Below are 15,852 nucleotides of genomic sequence, written 5' to 3'. Positions count from 1 at the left end.
CTGTGTGTGCTCTATGGTTTTACCAGAGTTTACATCTATTAACTTTTAATTTGTCTCTCAATGAACTGCATAATTTCACCTGATTTGGCTTGCTACTACCACTGTGAGATGAGAACCCAATAAATTCAAAGATTACAATACAATTTGGTGATCAAATGTGGAACATTTTCTTTGAGGATGAAAGAAACCAAACTTCTGAAACTTCTCAAAACCTGTCCCAAGTCTCTGAAAAATTGCCTGCAGACAAAGAACTTCAAATGTCAAACATTTTGTGAAAGCTCCTGTAAAGCATGGGAGAAAATAGTGCATATAATCATCATAGTAGAAGTCGACAGCAAAAGAAGATTATGATCAAAAGGAAGTGATAATCACAATCATCAGTTAGTGATATAAATGTACGAACAATGGGACATGAAAACTGCAATAATCAGTACGAGTACCATACTCTATATAAATTCAGGATTAGGTTTCCACAATGACAACCAGTGAGTTATTTGAGACAGGCTTTGATACAAAGCTTGATACAAAGTTGTTTAAGAAGTACCCAAAACATTCCTAGCGGGATTTGCATCCTATATGGTCATAACCTATGTGCAACTTCATCTGGTCCAGACCTTACAAAATAATAAATTTGGGGCTGCATTGAAGGTGGATATATAAAATTTGAGACATGCAGGAGAGCAAAAAGGAGTCCAAAACCATTTCTTTTTTCATTAATCTAATTCTAATACAAGAGATGAATCATAATTATATTCTGATATATTTTGACAACAGATTTATGGAAAATCAATCACTAAATTGTCACTGAATTGTTTTTTAATGTGAGTAGAATTTACATATGAGCTGATTTACCACTGGTTATGGAATTAAACTTTAGATTTAGGGTTCTATGATAGTGGAAAGTTGGTCAGAATTCTCACAGACAACATTACATTACTGCTCAAATGTGAAAGAGAGCTAGAGAGAGAGAGAGAGAGAGAGAGAGGAAACCCTTCCACCACAACTATATTTGACAGTCTAAAATTGAAATAGATGATTTTATGATGCTTCTGATGTATAGTATTTTATATGCAATTTGACAATGAATATACTGTCAAAGAAATCCAATGAAAAGATACAATGCATACAGCATACAATTGTAGATAAGCCTTATCACAGTAGTTTGAGACTACATAGTATTTCTCAATTAAATAGGTTTGTTCCTGCATTGGTGATTTTAGTGAAAATGCACAAATGCTATGTTAAGAAAATAACAGAAAGACACAAATCCACAAGTGCAGAACACATAATAAAGTCTTATCTAACAACACAAGAAACACAAAGGAAACATAAGAAACATGCATAAACACAGTTTACACAAGCGCACACAAACAGAGATGGATGCATTTGCTACGAAAATGCAAAAAGTGTGATATTCAGGGCATTCCAGGAAATGTTAGGGCATCATTTGCACCAAGTGACTGTGAACTGAGTGTCAGTCTGCCAAGCACAGCACCATAACACAAATTTACTTCAAGCTGTGATGAGCACTGGCCGAGTTGATTGCTAAGTACTACAACACCAAACATTCATGTGTTGGTGAAGAGGGAAGAGGGTGTACCTTTTGCAATAATTTAGTTATATCATCAGGGCTGAAACTGCTAATTGAAGATGCATCCAGATGGCCAATGAGGTTGTCCAAATACGACTGGTCTGGAACTCGATTACCTTTGGCTTTTTTATGAAGTAATATCACGGAAGTGCAAAGAAGGGGCAAGGAAAAAAAAAGTAATCACAAAATACATGCACAAGCTGGGATTATTGCAGCAACACATCACACCCCTGCAACAAAAATTGAATTTCAAGTTAATAAATGATGAAAGGGAAATGTGATATGTAATATTCTTTGCATAAAACATACAATTTATGTAATTCAAATAATCAAAGACATGAAGGAGAGCAAATGGGCAGACACTTCTAAATGCTACAAAACTAACTATGAGATTTGCTTTAAAGTCTCTAGTAACAACTGCTGCTGGGATTGAACAAAGTGGCTTTTGAATTCTCCAAACCTAAACACTTTGAAATCATTGATGTGTAGCCACAGATGTCTGATGCCACAGCAAATACTTTTTATTCTACAGGCTTCAACTTCATGCATTTTCACTTTTAGACATAATACAAGAAGTTATATTTCCAGTACTATCATCAGTGGTGTTGAACAAATTTCTATTTCAGAAGTGGTGTTTGGATGCCCGGCTTGCAATTTGTTCTTCCCTCTGAGTCTTCTATTCTTGTTAAGTAAAATATGCCAGCTGAGGTATAATGCATCCTTACTGTACAGCCTTAGGTATGATATTCTACATACATGTACAATGGGAAAATTTTGTGTTTGCAATAAATTGCAAGTCCAGATGTTGGTATGCCAGTATTTGCAATATCTCAATGTTAAAAGCTTCATGAATTGACTCAGCTTTACACATCAGTCTCCTGTTTGCATGTACTGAAACTAAATCCCTGTTTTCAAACAGGCAAAATAGACATTGATCTGCAGAATCAATTAATTCCTTGAGTCAAACACACATACAGTTACTTAATTTAAACATACATTTCAAGAAAAATTGGCTGAAAGGCTAATATTGCTTGTTCATGAATCTACTATTACAAGAAGTGACTGAGGTTAAGATACAAAAATCTAAATTGGACAATAGACATTGGAAAGAGTCAATGTAAGCCATGAGAAACTTGTATCATTATTTTGTGATTTTAAACAATACTCTTCTTGAGTGGCCAGCAGAAGTCCGGTTGATCCCACTTCAGACATGTTTAAGTTTTCCTGATGCTAAATGCCACCAACAAGGCCCATTTCACAAAGACTCAAAACTGCTGTAGCATATATGTGCAGTTATCACACAGTCAGGCCTGAAATAACTAAACAATATTAATCTTTATAGCTAATCTCAAATGTAGGTGCAGTCTTTGAGACTTTTATACAACAGTAGTAAGGCTTTGGATAACACAAAGTGATGGCACCCATTTCAAGTTTGCAATCAATATAGAATAGTGGAATAACTGAAGTTAAGGCAGTGACAACTTAATGACTCACAGCTGATTATTTCATGGCAGCTGAAATAACCACTCTCATCAATGGAACATAAAATAAATACATGCCTGTACATGAACTTAGTCCAAGTTGTCAAGGGAAGACTAATGGCTTGACAAGGTAAATCATCACCTACCTGCATGCTCCTCCATCTTCTTACGGGCAACAATGCGCAGTCGCTGGATCTCTTTACGTTTCAGGTCATCAAGTTGACTGCGAATGTGGTTCCCCACATTGTTGAGCTGCTTCCCGAACTTCCCACTCTGATACATGTGCCAAAAGACAAATTACCATCAACAATCAGTGGAACTTTGCATAACTACTAAGTAGTGGCTTTTACAATCTGATCATGCTAGGCTAATAGAATTTACACATTTTTTTTCCACAACTTTGTCCATGGTTTTAGCCAAGAAAATGTATAAAATGTAATACTTACATCAGTGCAGTGTAAAATTCAGGAATTGTGTTTTTCAGTGACCAAATATAACTGCATAACACAACAAATTTATATGTAATGTTAACAAATACAATTTCTTGAAGGCCTAAATTTTGATGATAATTGATTTTGTCATACAGCGGCCATTCCTAAACCCATATACAAGCAAATTTTTCTTGACATGTGTAATATTCACCATGCAAACCAGTCTCATTCTCAAAAGTCTTACACATCTCTGTGCTTTCATGTTTCTGTTTTATACTCACAATCCAAAGGATTGAAAATTTGCCAATTCATTCTAATGCAGATGCCAGTTTCTCTCAAAATAGATTTATGTCATAACACTATATTGGGGCACCAAAAAAAAAGAAGTTAGCAGTCTTGATGAAAGGCAAATTTACTCACAAGGAGGTCATCAGTGTCCATCTCATCCATCTTAGCCTTCATCTCTGGGTCAGCCTCCAACACCTGGATGACCTCTCGTAAATAGCGCTCATACTCTAGGCCCAGGGGCTAACGTCACAAACAAAAGGGTACAGGTCATAGTTCAAACTATACACTTTCACCACTGGCCATAAAATGTAATTTGCATTAGACAGCTTAGTGACTTTCTTATGTCAGAAAATTAAAATCATTACAGAGTGACTTTTTACATACGTATGTGATTTACAAAGTTTCTATTTTCAGGTTGTTGTTCTTTTTTTACAGTGATCACATCAAAGGATGGGAGAAATGTAGAAACAAAAGTTTCATGTATATCAGAAATTGTACAGAGACAGTGATTGCACAGTCTGCATGTTATACACTCCTTCATTCAAAACTACCTGTAGACATCTACACATGGTATACGCTCCACATGTAATTAGATGATATCAGTCATCAGCCAAAGTATTCATCAAATTGGAAAGAAAACTTTACACCCTTAAGGTACTTGCCCCCACACCTCATATAAGGGAGTAATCCCATGTTCTTCTCAAGAAGTGCCATTTTAGAATTTAGCATCTCATCTCTATAGAGCCAAAAGAACAGACATGAGAGGAGCGATTCTGCGAGGGAGCAGAACGACCAGTGTATCAGGCATCACACACACAGCATCCATCAATTTCTGTAGTACAAGTAATATTCAAGTAGTACGGCGGGATATGGTGGCTGCAAAATAAGGGGGGAAAAAGGGGGGGGGGGGAAAGAAGAAAAATTGTGGAAATTTTTCCAGATGGTGTATTACTCCCCCACAATTTCAAAATCCGCAGAAATCTCATGCTGAAAGAGATTAAACAGTTCAAGACAGAAGGGCATGATGCTTCCGGTTCATCTACCAACCTTACCAGCCAGCTCAAGGATAACATACCTCTGCCTCTTTGTTGTCACCCTCTCCAGCTACCCCCTCAACTTTAGGCTCCTCCTGCTTCTCCTCTGCAGGTTTGGGGTCAAGAGGTGCCAGGTGGGCCAGCTGGACAATGACCAGTAGCAGTAATGCCAGCTTCAACTGTGATGTAGCCATAGTTCTTCCTTCAGTGCAGAAAAATTTTACAATAAAAAACATTATACCCTATGGGTTATGACAGGTGGTACATGCATCCCAACCAGTAACAAATAAAGTTTATCTGCAAAAGCTTCTGGGAAGTCGACCACTACAAGGTTTTAATACTAAAGTGTGAAGTGTTAATTATCTGAGTAAAAAGTTTCATGTACGGTATCAATGCTCTGTGATACCAGTACTAAAATAAAAAAATGCAAATATTGTTTACCGGTCCTCAGCTTTATCAACACTAACTTATGGTATTACGTACAAGTATGCTATAAAGTACACAGGTTATTACACTAAATAAGTATGTGGTAATGATTTTATGTGTAAATGGAATTAAAAACATGCAAAATTGTCATAGTAAAACAGTTACCAGAATATCAAATTTTACAATGATTATCAGGCAATTTCACGAGAAAATAAACCCAATGCTTTAAGTTTACCTGCTTTCTGTTTCCAAGATCCAAATCTAGGTAATATTGTTTTCTATATATATTTTTCTTTCTCATTCCAGTTTTGAAGAAAGTTCCAAAACAAGCTTAGATACCAGATAGTTCCAAAACAAAGAACTCACTGTAATACAGCCCCACAAAAATACCATTTGGGGGGTCAAATCGATACCCTCATAAAGAAGTATAGATGTACCATGAGGCATGAGGAGTGTTACAAGAGCCACCATGGTACAATACCCAGACAATTCATCACACTTGCTGGCTAGCTTCAACAAAACATGTATGTACAGTGTAAGCCAGGCATACATACGTATACATAATAATACTACTTTCTACATGCATTTCGAAAAAAATGAATTGCAATGATTGCATTATTTATGGCCAAAGACAATGTTGCATTGCAATGACATTGTAGAGAAGGTGAAACATGTGAGAATACAATTCTGTAATCTAAAATATCACCTAAATTAATATTGTTTTGAGGCAAGGTGCTACATTCAAAGATAATAAAAAGTTTTGGTACCTCAAAAGTTTCCTTGAATTTCCTTGTCTTAGTTTGTGTTTCAGGTTAAATTACCTTTCATATAACTAACACTGTGAGACTTACTCGCCCCAAAGTGCTCTCATGTCTTTAATAGTAATCATGCAATTAACTGCGACCAGCAGCCCCATACGCATAGCGACCAGCAGTCCCATACGCGTAGCGTAATCGGGCTTCGCATTGTATCATTCAGGATCATGACAGATTTGTAGTATCGCAGGATACATGTTAACTTAAAATCCCAAAAATTCTTCAATTTGAAGACTTGCCAATTAAGGTGCAGTATTGAAAACAGGCTTCGGGCAACGTTTGGTTCTGCCTATAGTCCCTTTCTGATTGAATTGATGACTGAATGTGACTTGGCCGAGAGGACCTTGGGAGAGCTACATACACTGAATACTACAGCCAGTGCATGCGAACACATCACATGCGCACAAATTTCAAAGCCATCAACGGATAAGATGTTTGTGTGCGCATGCGTTGACCGTAGTAGTCAGTGTATGTAGCTCTCCCAAGGTCCTCTCGACCGAGTCACATTCAGTCATCAATTCGAAAAGAAAGGGACTATTGGCAGAACCAAACGTTGTTCGAAGCCTGTTTTCAATACTTCAACTTAATTGGTACGGTAAGTCTTCAAATCGAAGAAATTTTTGGATTTTAAGTTGCCATTTACCCGCGATACTAATTCTGTCATGATCCTGAATGCTACAATGCGAAGCCCCATTACGCTACAATGTATGCGTATGGGGCTGCTGGTCTCAGTTAGCTATGCGTACAATGGGCTGCACGCTGCTAGTCGCAGTCAGTGGTTTCGTATAATATTTATCGACGCTGTACGGTGACGGCTCTGGTACGAAACCATTATTGCATGATTACTAAGACATGAGAGCACTTTGGGGCAAGTAATTCTTACAGACAACGTACTTTAACGTGAAACACAAACCAAGACAAGGAAATTCAGGGAAACTTTTGAGGTACCAAAACTTTTTATTATCTTTAAGCAATTGCCTGATTGCCCGGGGCAAGTGAAAAATCAAAGCTGGGCAAGTGCTTTGGAGCAATAAGAAAAAAAGTTCTGAAGCCACACGTTAGCCACCTTTCTTTCATTTTTCCCCCATACAAATGTACATGTAAAAACCCACAAAATCAACCATACAAAGGCCCAAACATAATGACTGTTTAATGTCAATGCAACACACTTTAGTTTCATTTCAGCAACTTTCCAACACTTACAAGAAGAACCCCATTGCAATGCAATGTCAAAACTTGATCAAACCAAGTTTGTTACTCCAATGTATTCAAGCGTGCAAATCGATGTGCATGTTTATTCAAATGATTGTGTTTTATTGAGCCCTTGACGTACTGTATACGTGATTTCCTAGAACCCTATCAGTTTCTTATATTTTTGGACTTCCTTATGGGCAAGTAAAGTTGACGTTTGGGCAAGTGTTCTGCAACAATTTGAAAATCTGCTTGCCTGACTGCTGGGCCTGGGCAAGTGGTCAACATTGAAGAGGTATTGTATGAACATAGTACCTAGACAGAAAAATCTGTCTGTCCGGAGGAGTCTTTCATCATTTTTTGACTTTATCGTCTCTTCTTTGTATAGCTGTATAGTAGGGGATTCTGAAGCCAGACGCAGTCTCTGCAGAACATATCCCCGACGACCAGATACTGACCGATCTTTCGGTTGATGTAGCACCATGTTTAGAGGTCAACACTAAGCATGACCCCTGCCCCTAAACCCTTGCCCCTTGTTTTGCTGATACAGTGCTCACTGCTCGGGAAGGGTCGGGAGACATGCTTTTCTCTCGTTTAAGTGGTGCTCCTGCTTAGGCGGTGGCTGGTATTGGCCCGTGCAAACTACACAACATGAAGCCCAGTATGTGGGCATTACGTTCACTAAACCATGCAGTTATCAAATCCGCTGATAACCACAGCAACAAATGCACGTACGCTATAACACACAGACACCAAATGGCGATAAGAAAAGACACAGCAGTCTCATAATTTTGGTAAATGCATCATCGGAACAAACCTTCATTCATTTGATCCACATAATAACCCTCTTTTGGAGTTCAAAGGTTACCAAACAAGTCAAGATGCACACCCTATTAAAGTCGGACGATCGTCACCCCTAATGGTGCGTTATTTCGTAATCTCCCGAACAACCGAAGTTTGTGCATGCAATTGCGCAATGCCAGACTCGGTGCTATATCCATAAATGTGTAGGACAATGCTGCCACTGAGACACGTGTGTGTGTGTGTGCATGTGTGTACGCATCATACACAAACATTGTGACCGCGAGCTGTGGTGATTGGAGGAGAGAGGCCAGAAGACGCGTGGCTCTTTTGGCCTCTCTTCATGCGCATGCACACTGTGAGTGTGCGTCCATTCAGAAGCTCTCGTGGCTCGGGCAGTCATTTTGGGTCAGGAGATTTGTAGTCTAAAGTGTTGTTCGCTGACCCATTAAGCCAGCCAGCGCTATTCTCATTCGGCGTCACTGCATTTGGTACAGAATGGGGGAGGCAGCGTGTTGCGTTCGTCTCCGTGCCGCACAAACCACTCGCCACGATTGTAAGGCTTTGATGCAGAGAAAGAGGCAGCTATGCTATAAACTTCGACACCCTGTTTAACATGCAACATATTACGATGACACTGATTGTGACAATTGTACAAACACATTTGTCTCATATCCATGGCCCCTGCCCCGTTCATGTTCTGCTGTCACACACAACAGTTCGGGAAACCCACTCACAAGGGGGGCCCCTCCTTATAAGTAACCCGTCCCCTTATAAGTAACCCCGTCCCCCTTATAAGTAACCCCCGGGGCACCCCTTATAAGGAGTCTCCACGCTTTTTTGCAATGCAACGCGAAAATGAAAGGACTGCTGCAATTCGCTTGATTATGTCCATAAAGCTTCACAAGTTTCCTAGTTACTCACGAAATTTGAGCAAAATCGGTTTGAGGCATCATATCTAAAATCATGGATTTAAATGCGATGTCAAACGACCCATGCGAATGCTGAAATGCGAGCGATTACTGGCGTGAGTGTCGCCAGGCGCGGCGGCGCGGCAATGCTTGAGTGCAGACGTGGCGACTGAGTACGAAAGTCTCCGTACTCAGTCGCCACGTCTGCACTCAAGCATTGCCGGCCCGCCGCGCCTGGCGACACTCACGCCAGTAATCGCTCGCATTTCAGCATTCGCATGGGTCGTTTGACATCGCATTTAAATCCATGATTTTAGATATGATGCCTCAAACCGATTTTGCTCAAATTTCGTGAGTAACTAGGAAACTTGTGAAGCTTTATGGAAATAATCAAGCGAATTGCCGCAGTCCTTTCATTTTCGCGTTGCATTGCAAAAAAGCGTGGATACTCCTTATAAGGGGTGCCCCGGGGGTTACTTATAAAGGGAACGGGGTTACTTATAAGGGGGACAGGTTACTTATAAGGAGGGGCCCCCCTTTTGAGTGGGTTTCCCGAACTGACAAACACACACAATTAATGCATGAACAGGAAGATTAAATGGGCCGCACGCGAGGAAGATGACTCTCTGTATCGCACTGAAGGGGTGGTACAGTGTAAGTGCATGATTAGAAGCTGACAACACACGATAAGGTGACACTCGATAAGACCTTCTTTGCGCTATGTCTCACTGTCTAACGGCAAATGTCATGAATGTTTAGACTGCAGTCAGCATAATTTATCGGGAAACTGATTAGAAAAATAATCCTTCTGGGGTAATCTGGTAAGGAAATGAAATCCCTGCAATTTTTTTTTTTCTATGGATTTACTTACAGTACATTTTTAGACATTAATACAAAGACAATGGAAGTGTTTCAGCCAGATTTGTCCTAAAAGCAGTTTGTGGTTCCGATTAAGCAGTGGAAAAAAACATGTGACTAATTTGTTACACCAAGTTTTTGTTGAAGCAGGGTTCCCGCTAAAGCAGTTCCCCAACGGGTGAGCACTGTTTATACAATGAAATATAGCTTTTCATCAGTCAAAACCCACTTACCTAACGTTAGACTTCTAGTTCTGAGGAATTATATCTAGGTCTAATGACCTTCATATTTAAATCAATCGTGAACTAGATATTCCTAACCAGTTTTTGAGAACATAAAAATTTCTAGTTGATGAATGATGTATTGTAACAGTCTGCCTAATATAAGCTTCCTAAAGAGAGCCTCACATTATACATATGATGGGCAATGTAGGGTTCACGTTAGGTAGGCAGCTCCAGATTTTTCTTTAATACATCTAGGTTTAACCACTCTTTTCACTTGCATTCGTAGTCTCTTGCTATCTCCGACATATTCGATTACGAATGGGACTAGCTTTGCGGAAGACGAGCTATTGGTATACTTCTCATGACAAGATGACCAGCTGCTTTATGACTCTGTCTTTAACCTGTTTGCTGTTAAAACTGTAGCAAATTCAGATGAGAGTGAATAAACTTTAAAAACTTACCTTTGAACACTTCTATGCTACGATGGCTTGATTCTCTGAACAATTACAACGCAACGAGACTCAGGTTCCAACGTGTAATTAGACGTGTCGCAGTTCAGGTTCAGCGAATCCACCCTGACGTCAAGAGTTTTCCGGTGTCAAAAACACTTATTGTACATACATGTAATATCAGTGATGCGTAGTGTGCGTCAACTTGCACCAGCCCACTGATCGGATCTAAACTCTTTTGACCTCTATTGATTTTTCAAATCAGGAAAAATTGTAAGTAATTTTTGGTTCTTGAATATGTCTCATGAATTCTTAGATTACTAAATTAAAAGAATGCAATTAAGAATTTTTTTTTTTCATATAAAGTCTCTGTGCCTTACTCCCTATGTCATTAGAAGATTGAGTTGACAGAAAATTCTTATTTTCCCCTTTAGTTTCCCACTTTGCTTTTGTTTAAGGTTAGAAAGAGATAAAGAGAACGAACAATTATTTTGCTATTTCATTCAAGTCTCTCATTGTGTTGAATTGGTCTTTTGTTATCACTGTTATCTTGAAGAGCATTGGCAAAGGAACGTCAACATGTAAATTTTTGCAATTTTTACTTTTATGACTTGAAAAATAAAAACGAATGTGTTCACTCATGCGTAAAGTTTCCCTTAAAATTGACCTAAGGTAGATAGCCAATTAAATAACCTTCAATATGGTATATGATTCACTGATTTTCATTAAAATCTTCTATGAAAAGTATAACCTCGAAAAAAAAAAATGTCTACTTTCTTCTTCTTCTTTTTTTCCCCTGAGGTTATGCTGATTTTAAGGTTATGCTGATTTTACCTGTGATTAAAATTCTGCTTGCCATTCTCATTTTACCTTCTTATCTTTCTCTTTTATTTCTTGAACGTGATCTCATTTATTGCTGTTGCTAAGCGAGAAAGGAGAACTTTTGCACACTCTTGTAATCTTACACACATGGTTCTGGTTCTCATTTTGTTGCTGTACTAAAGTATAAAATGCATCGAAATTGACACTGTATTTTTATCATATATCTACACTTAGAATCAATATTATTTTCTATCAAAAACTGATTAAAAACTAAGCTTATAGAGAATCATTTAGAGCTATATTCCGCACTTACCACCCCTCTCTATCTCTAAATGTCTGTCTAAACCACTGATTATTCACCTCGATTGCCCCAGCCCTCAATCATTATCTATAGCCAGTATCACCCCCATGGTCTATAACTACATGTCACTATCTCGTACCATTCCATACAGGCTCACTCAACTTCAAGAATTAATTTCCATCTTTACCTCGATCAACATCGTCATCTCTCACCATCACATTACAATCTCTTACCCATCTCTCCCCATCTAATATCTCTCACATCTCTCAACATCTCTTTTATCTCTCCCCATCTCATATCTCTCCTGTCTTTCAACATCTTTTAATACCTCTCCCATCTCTTGACATCTTTTAATAATCTCCCATCTCTTAACATCTCTCAAATCTTTCCCTACGTCTTAATATTTCTCCTCATCTCTTAACATCCCTTGATATCTCTCAACATTTCTTATATATCTCACCATCTCTCCACATCTCAATATCTCTTATTACTCTCCCTACATCTAAATACAAAGTACAATGTATTTCTCCTCATCTCTCGATATCCCTTGATATCTTTCAACATCTCTTATAATTATATCTCACCATCTCTCCCCATGTTAAACTGTATATCTCACCATCTCTCCCCATCTTAACATCTTTGTATCGCTCCCCATCTCAAGATCTCTTATATCTCAACATCTCTTATATCTCTCAACATCTTTTAATGTCTCTCCCATCTCTCAACATACCTTGATATCTCTCTCACCATCTCCCTCCCCATCTTTCAACATCTTTGTATCTCTACTCATCTCTCAATATCTCTTATATCTCCTCATCTCTCCCCATCCCATAACATCATTTCTCTCTCATAATCTCTCAACATCTTATACATGTATCTCTTAAAATCTTATATCTCTCCCATTTCTTTTTATCTCTTATATCATCACTTACAATTTCTCATCATCTTTCACTGCCTAGCAATCTCTATATACTTTCCCAAAATGTCTTAATATCACAAATCATCGCTGACCATTATTTCTTTTAATTCACAATAATTTCTTGTCTCTAATTGTCTACTACCTCTCATAATTTCTGCTCACATTTCACTATTTCTCACTGCATCTTATTTCCTCACCCCACAGATCACTTAACTTCAGTATGTCATCATCTGTCACCATTTCTTAAAACTCTCCCCCATCTCTGATCTTGTCATCCCAGCCCTCATTCTAGCTTGTCATCTGTTCTACAAAACCAAATACAGTACTCTCCGCGTAATCGGGTATCGCTTATACGGGTACTCCGTTTAATTGGGTAGAAAAGTCAAAATCAGTTCCAATGCACATTAAAATCACCTGATAATCGGGTTGCCTCTCCGCATAAATGGGTAAATAATTTTCTTCTAATCTACTTTCTACCCGCATTTTATCACAGATATAACACTTTAAGAAATAATGAATGTCAAATTTTCCACGTTAGCGAGGAGTCTTAGTCAAACCACAAAGTTTTATGAAGGCATATTTGTCCATAAAAAGAGTGTAAATTAATGCTCCTGACTGAGCAAGTGTAAGGTATGTACAATGTGCCGTGCAAGCACGCGTGTTAAGCATACAGTGTAGGTGTTCGGTGCAGTGTACAATGCATGTACATACACATTGTGTGTGTCAAATGTGAATGAGACATGTTCTTCTGTTAATCGGGTACTCCGCTTAATGGGGTAAGAAACGCTCTGCCCGAGCCTACCCGATTATGCGGAGAGTACTGTACATGTATTACTGAGAGTTCATCATATTTTCACTTTCCTGACAAGATGATGGCCCCCTTGGCTTACCTCTTCCAAAAAAAAAAAAAAAAAAAAAAAAAGGGGGTGGGGGGGGGATATTACCCTTAAATTTTTTTCCCCCAGTAACAATATTGTAAAGAATGTGTGATTCTCATAAAAAACAAAATTTTCCTTCTCATACAACTGTGACATCGCTAATTGTACAATTTTGTAGTCTTCTTAATATCCAACAATGGGGGTGCCGATGACTTAGAAACTTTTGCACAGATTGTCCGAATTTCCTCAGACTTCACAGATATGTTCTATTGATATTTCTGCATTCATACAAATCACATACTGCATACTCATACAATTTTACCAATACAATTGTACAATCATTCACACTGCACTCTTTCAATTTAGACTTGCAATACCATTTTGTCTGACAAACAAGACCATGGGCATCATAATGTAATGTTATCTCTGCCTCAGTCCAAGGCTATCAATTCAGTGTTTGTTGTGGCACACTGTTCACCATTTTAATCAGCCATTTTCTCCATAAGCTTAAGTGGCATTACTTGTAATCACCAGTAATCAGCAGTCTATTTTCATAGATATATGTACAGGATATGTGCAGATGGGCAATACACTACAGTGTATTTACATGAACTGAGTCACAAGCACTTGCAGAAATGGAAGAGATGGGTATATACAAATTTTGAACCTCATGTCATCATATCATATTCTATGAAGGTTGGAGGAAAAAACAAGAATTGCACTAAATAAAAGAAGCACAACTTAGTTTTAATTTCTCACCTTTACAAAATACATTGATTTGCGCAATCTTTATGTCAGCAGTTCTGAAATCATGCTGGATATATCGAGGTTGTGGAAGATTCAAAAGAATCAGAAGTTTAGAAAATTGTTCTAAATGACATCCTTTATCAATGGAATTTAACAGGCACAATAGCTTTAATGGGCATGAAGAAACGGTACAGCAAGTTTACAAAATGTAAATTGTACTGCAGGTTATAAATCCTGAAATACCCACAAGGATATTAGTTAGAAAAAAGCTAATGTCCACGCAATATCATAAAATTTGGCCTACATGTGATTGTTGGTCTTATTACGTGCTCATCAAGATTTCCTGTCCTTCTTTGTAGAATGAGGAATTCACATTAACATTTTGTTTGTTACAGTGCACTCCCGTTATAACGAAATGCTTGGGACCGGCAGTTTTCTTTCATTATAACGAAATTTTGTTATAATCAAATAAATACTACATATAACAAAAAAAAAAACACCAAAAAAACAAACACGCATATATCATATTTTGTTTGTTGAATACTCATCATACACTCGAAAGCTATGTGAAATGGGATGGCACCATTTTAATTCTGTTTGAATGTTACATTTACAAGAAAGCATAAAGTTGTTTGTATTGTCACACATGTATAGAAAATGACGGTTTAGGATTCAGTTACAGTTTGCTATAATTCCAAAGGTTCATTTCTTACTAAAGTTCGTTACTCCGAAGGCTCCTTATTCCGCAGTTTCGCCATTCCCGGGATTCCGAAGGTTTGTTCATTTGAAGCTTCACTCTTTCAAAGATTCGATCGTTATTCCGAAAGTTCATAATTTAGATATAAATATAATGTTATTCGTTTTCCGAAGATTCGTTGATCAGACAATGAAATGAGGTTCGTCATTCTGAAGGTTAGTAAATCAAGAAATGAGAAAGGATCACTATTCTTAAGGTTCGTTGTTACTCCGAAGGTGTGATAATAAAAAAGAAAATGAGAAAGGTTAGTTATTTAGAAGGTTCAGTTAACTTAAGATGATTATAAGGTTTGCAATTCCTCAGTTTTGTTAGTGGACTTACCTTTTTCACTTTTGGATTAACAAAACGTTTTTTTAATGTTGCGATTAATGAATGTTTGAAATTCCTATCATTTTCGGACTAATGAACCATCGTAATAAGAACCATATTTCTCTGTCGGATTAACAAACCTTATTGATAACGAACCCTATTTCATTTCCGAACTAACAGACATTTAAGTCAATTAGAATCTGTGTGTTTTGTAAAAAAGAACCTTTGGAACAATAAAGCGAACCTTATTTAATTTCAGATTATTGTATTACAATAACGCAAGTTCCCCTCAGAAACTGTGCTTGACACATGGAGCGAACACTCAATGATGTAAAGCGTTCGCCCATGCAGAGACGCTATAATGCTTGTTCCGCTACGTATTTTCGGAAGCGATCCGCATTTTGTTATAACAGAGCACATTTCTTTTGTTTTTCTTTGTCAGTGGTGCTCTGAGAAGACTCCGTTATAACGAAATTTCGCTATGACCGTGTTCGTTATAAGCAAATTTTGTATCATAGACCTTAATGCCGATAATTTTGGGACCAGAAGTTTTACTTCATTATAATGAATTTTGATTTAACCGTGTTCGTTGTAACGGGAGTGCACTGTATTGCCATAA

General features: G+C 37.9%; 1 protein-coding gene across 4 annotated transcripts in view; it reads right to left on the bottom strand.

Moving 5' to 3' along the window:
- LOC139731019 (nucleobindin-2-like) overlaps positions 1–10,637 on the bottom strand; it is a 29,659-nt gene extending 19,022 nt beyond the window's left edge. For 3 of the 4 annotated variants that reach the window (XM_071641899.1, XM_071641897.1, XM_071641900.1), the window contains exons 1-5: positions 10,513–10,637; positions 4,867–5,027; positions 3,924–4,031; positions 3,219–3,345; positions 1,601–1,713 (exon numbers count right to left, since the gene is read on the bottom strand). In XM_071641899.1, the coding sequence (XP_071498000.1) occupies positions 1,601–1,713; positions 3,219–3,345; positions 3,924–4,031; positions 4,867–5,019 (501 nt within the window). In that variant the 5' untranslated portion in view covers positions 5,020–5,027; positions 10,513–10,637. The remainder of the gene's footprint in view (positions 1–1,600; positions 1,714–3,218; positions 3,346–3,923; positions 4,032–4,866; positions 5,028–10,512) is intronic. The other variant, XM_071641898.1, reaches the window with a different exon arrangement.
- Positions 10,638–15,852: the final 5,215 nt, after the last annotated feature.

Source organism: Diadema antillarum, unplaced genomic scaffold (genome assembly GCF_040938485.1).
Source record: "Diadema antillarum isolate AM-2024a unplaced genomic scaffold, OU_Dant_1.0 seq00000348_RagTag, whole genome shotgun sequence".
Lineage (NCBI taxonomy): Eukaryota > Metazoa > Echinodermata > Echinoidea > Diadematoida > Diadematidae > Diadema > Diadema antillarum.
Note: the sequence above shows the minus strand (reverse complement) of the source record. Positions and strands in the feature narration are given on the sequence as shown.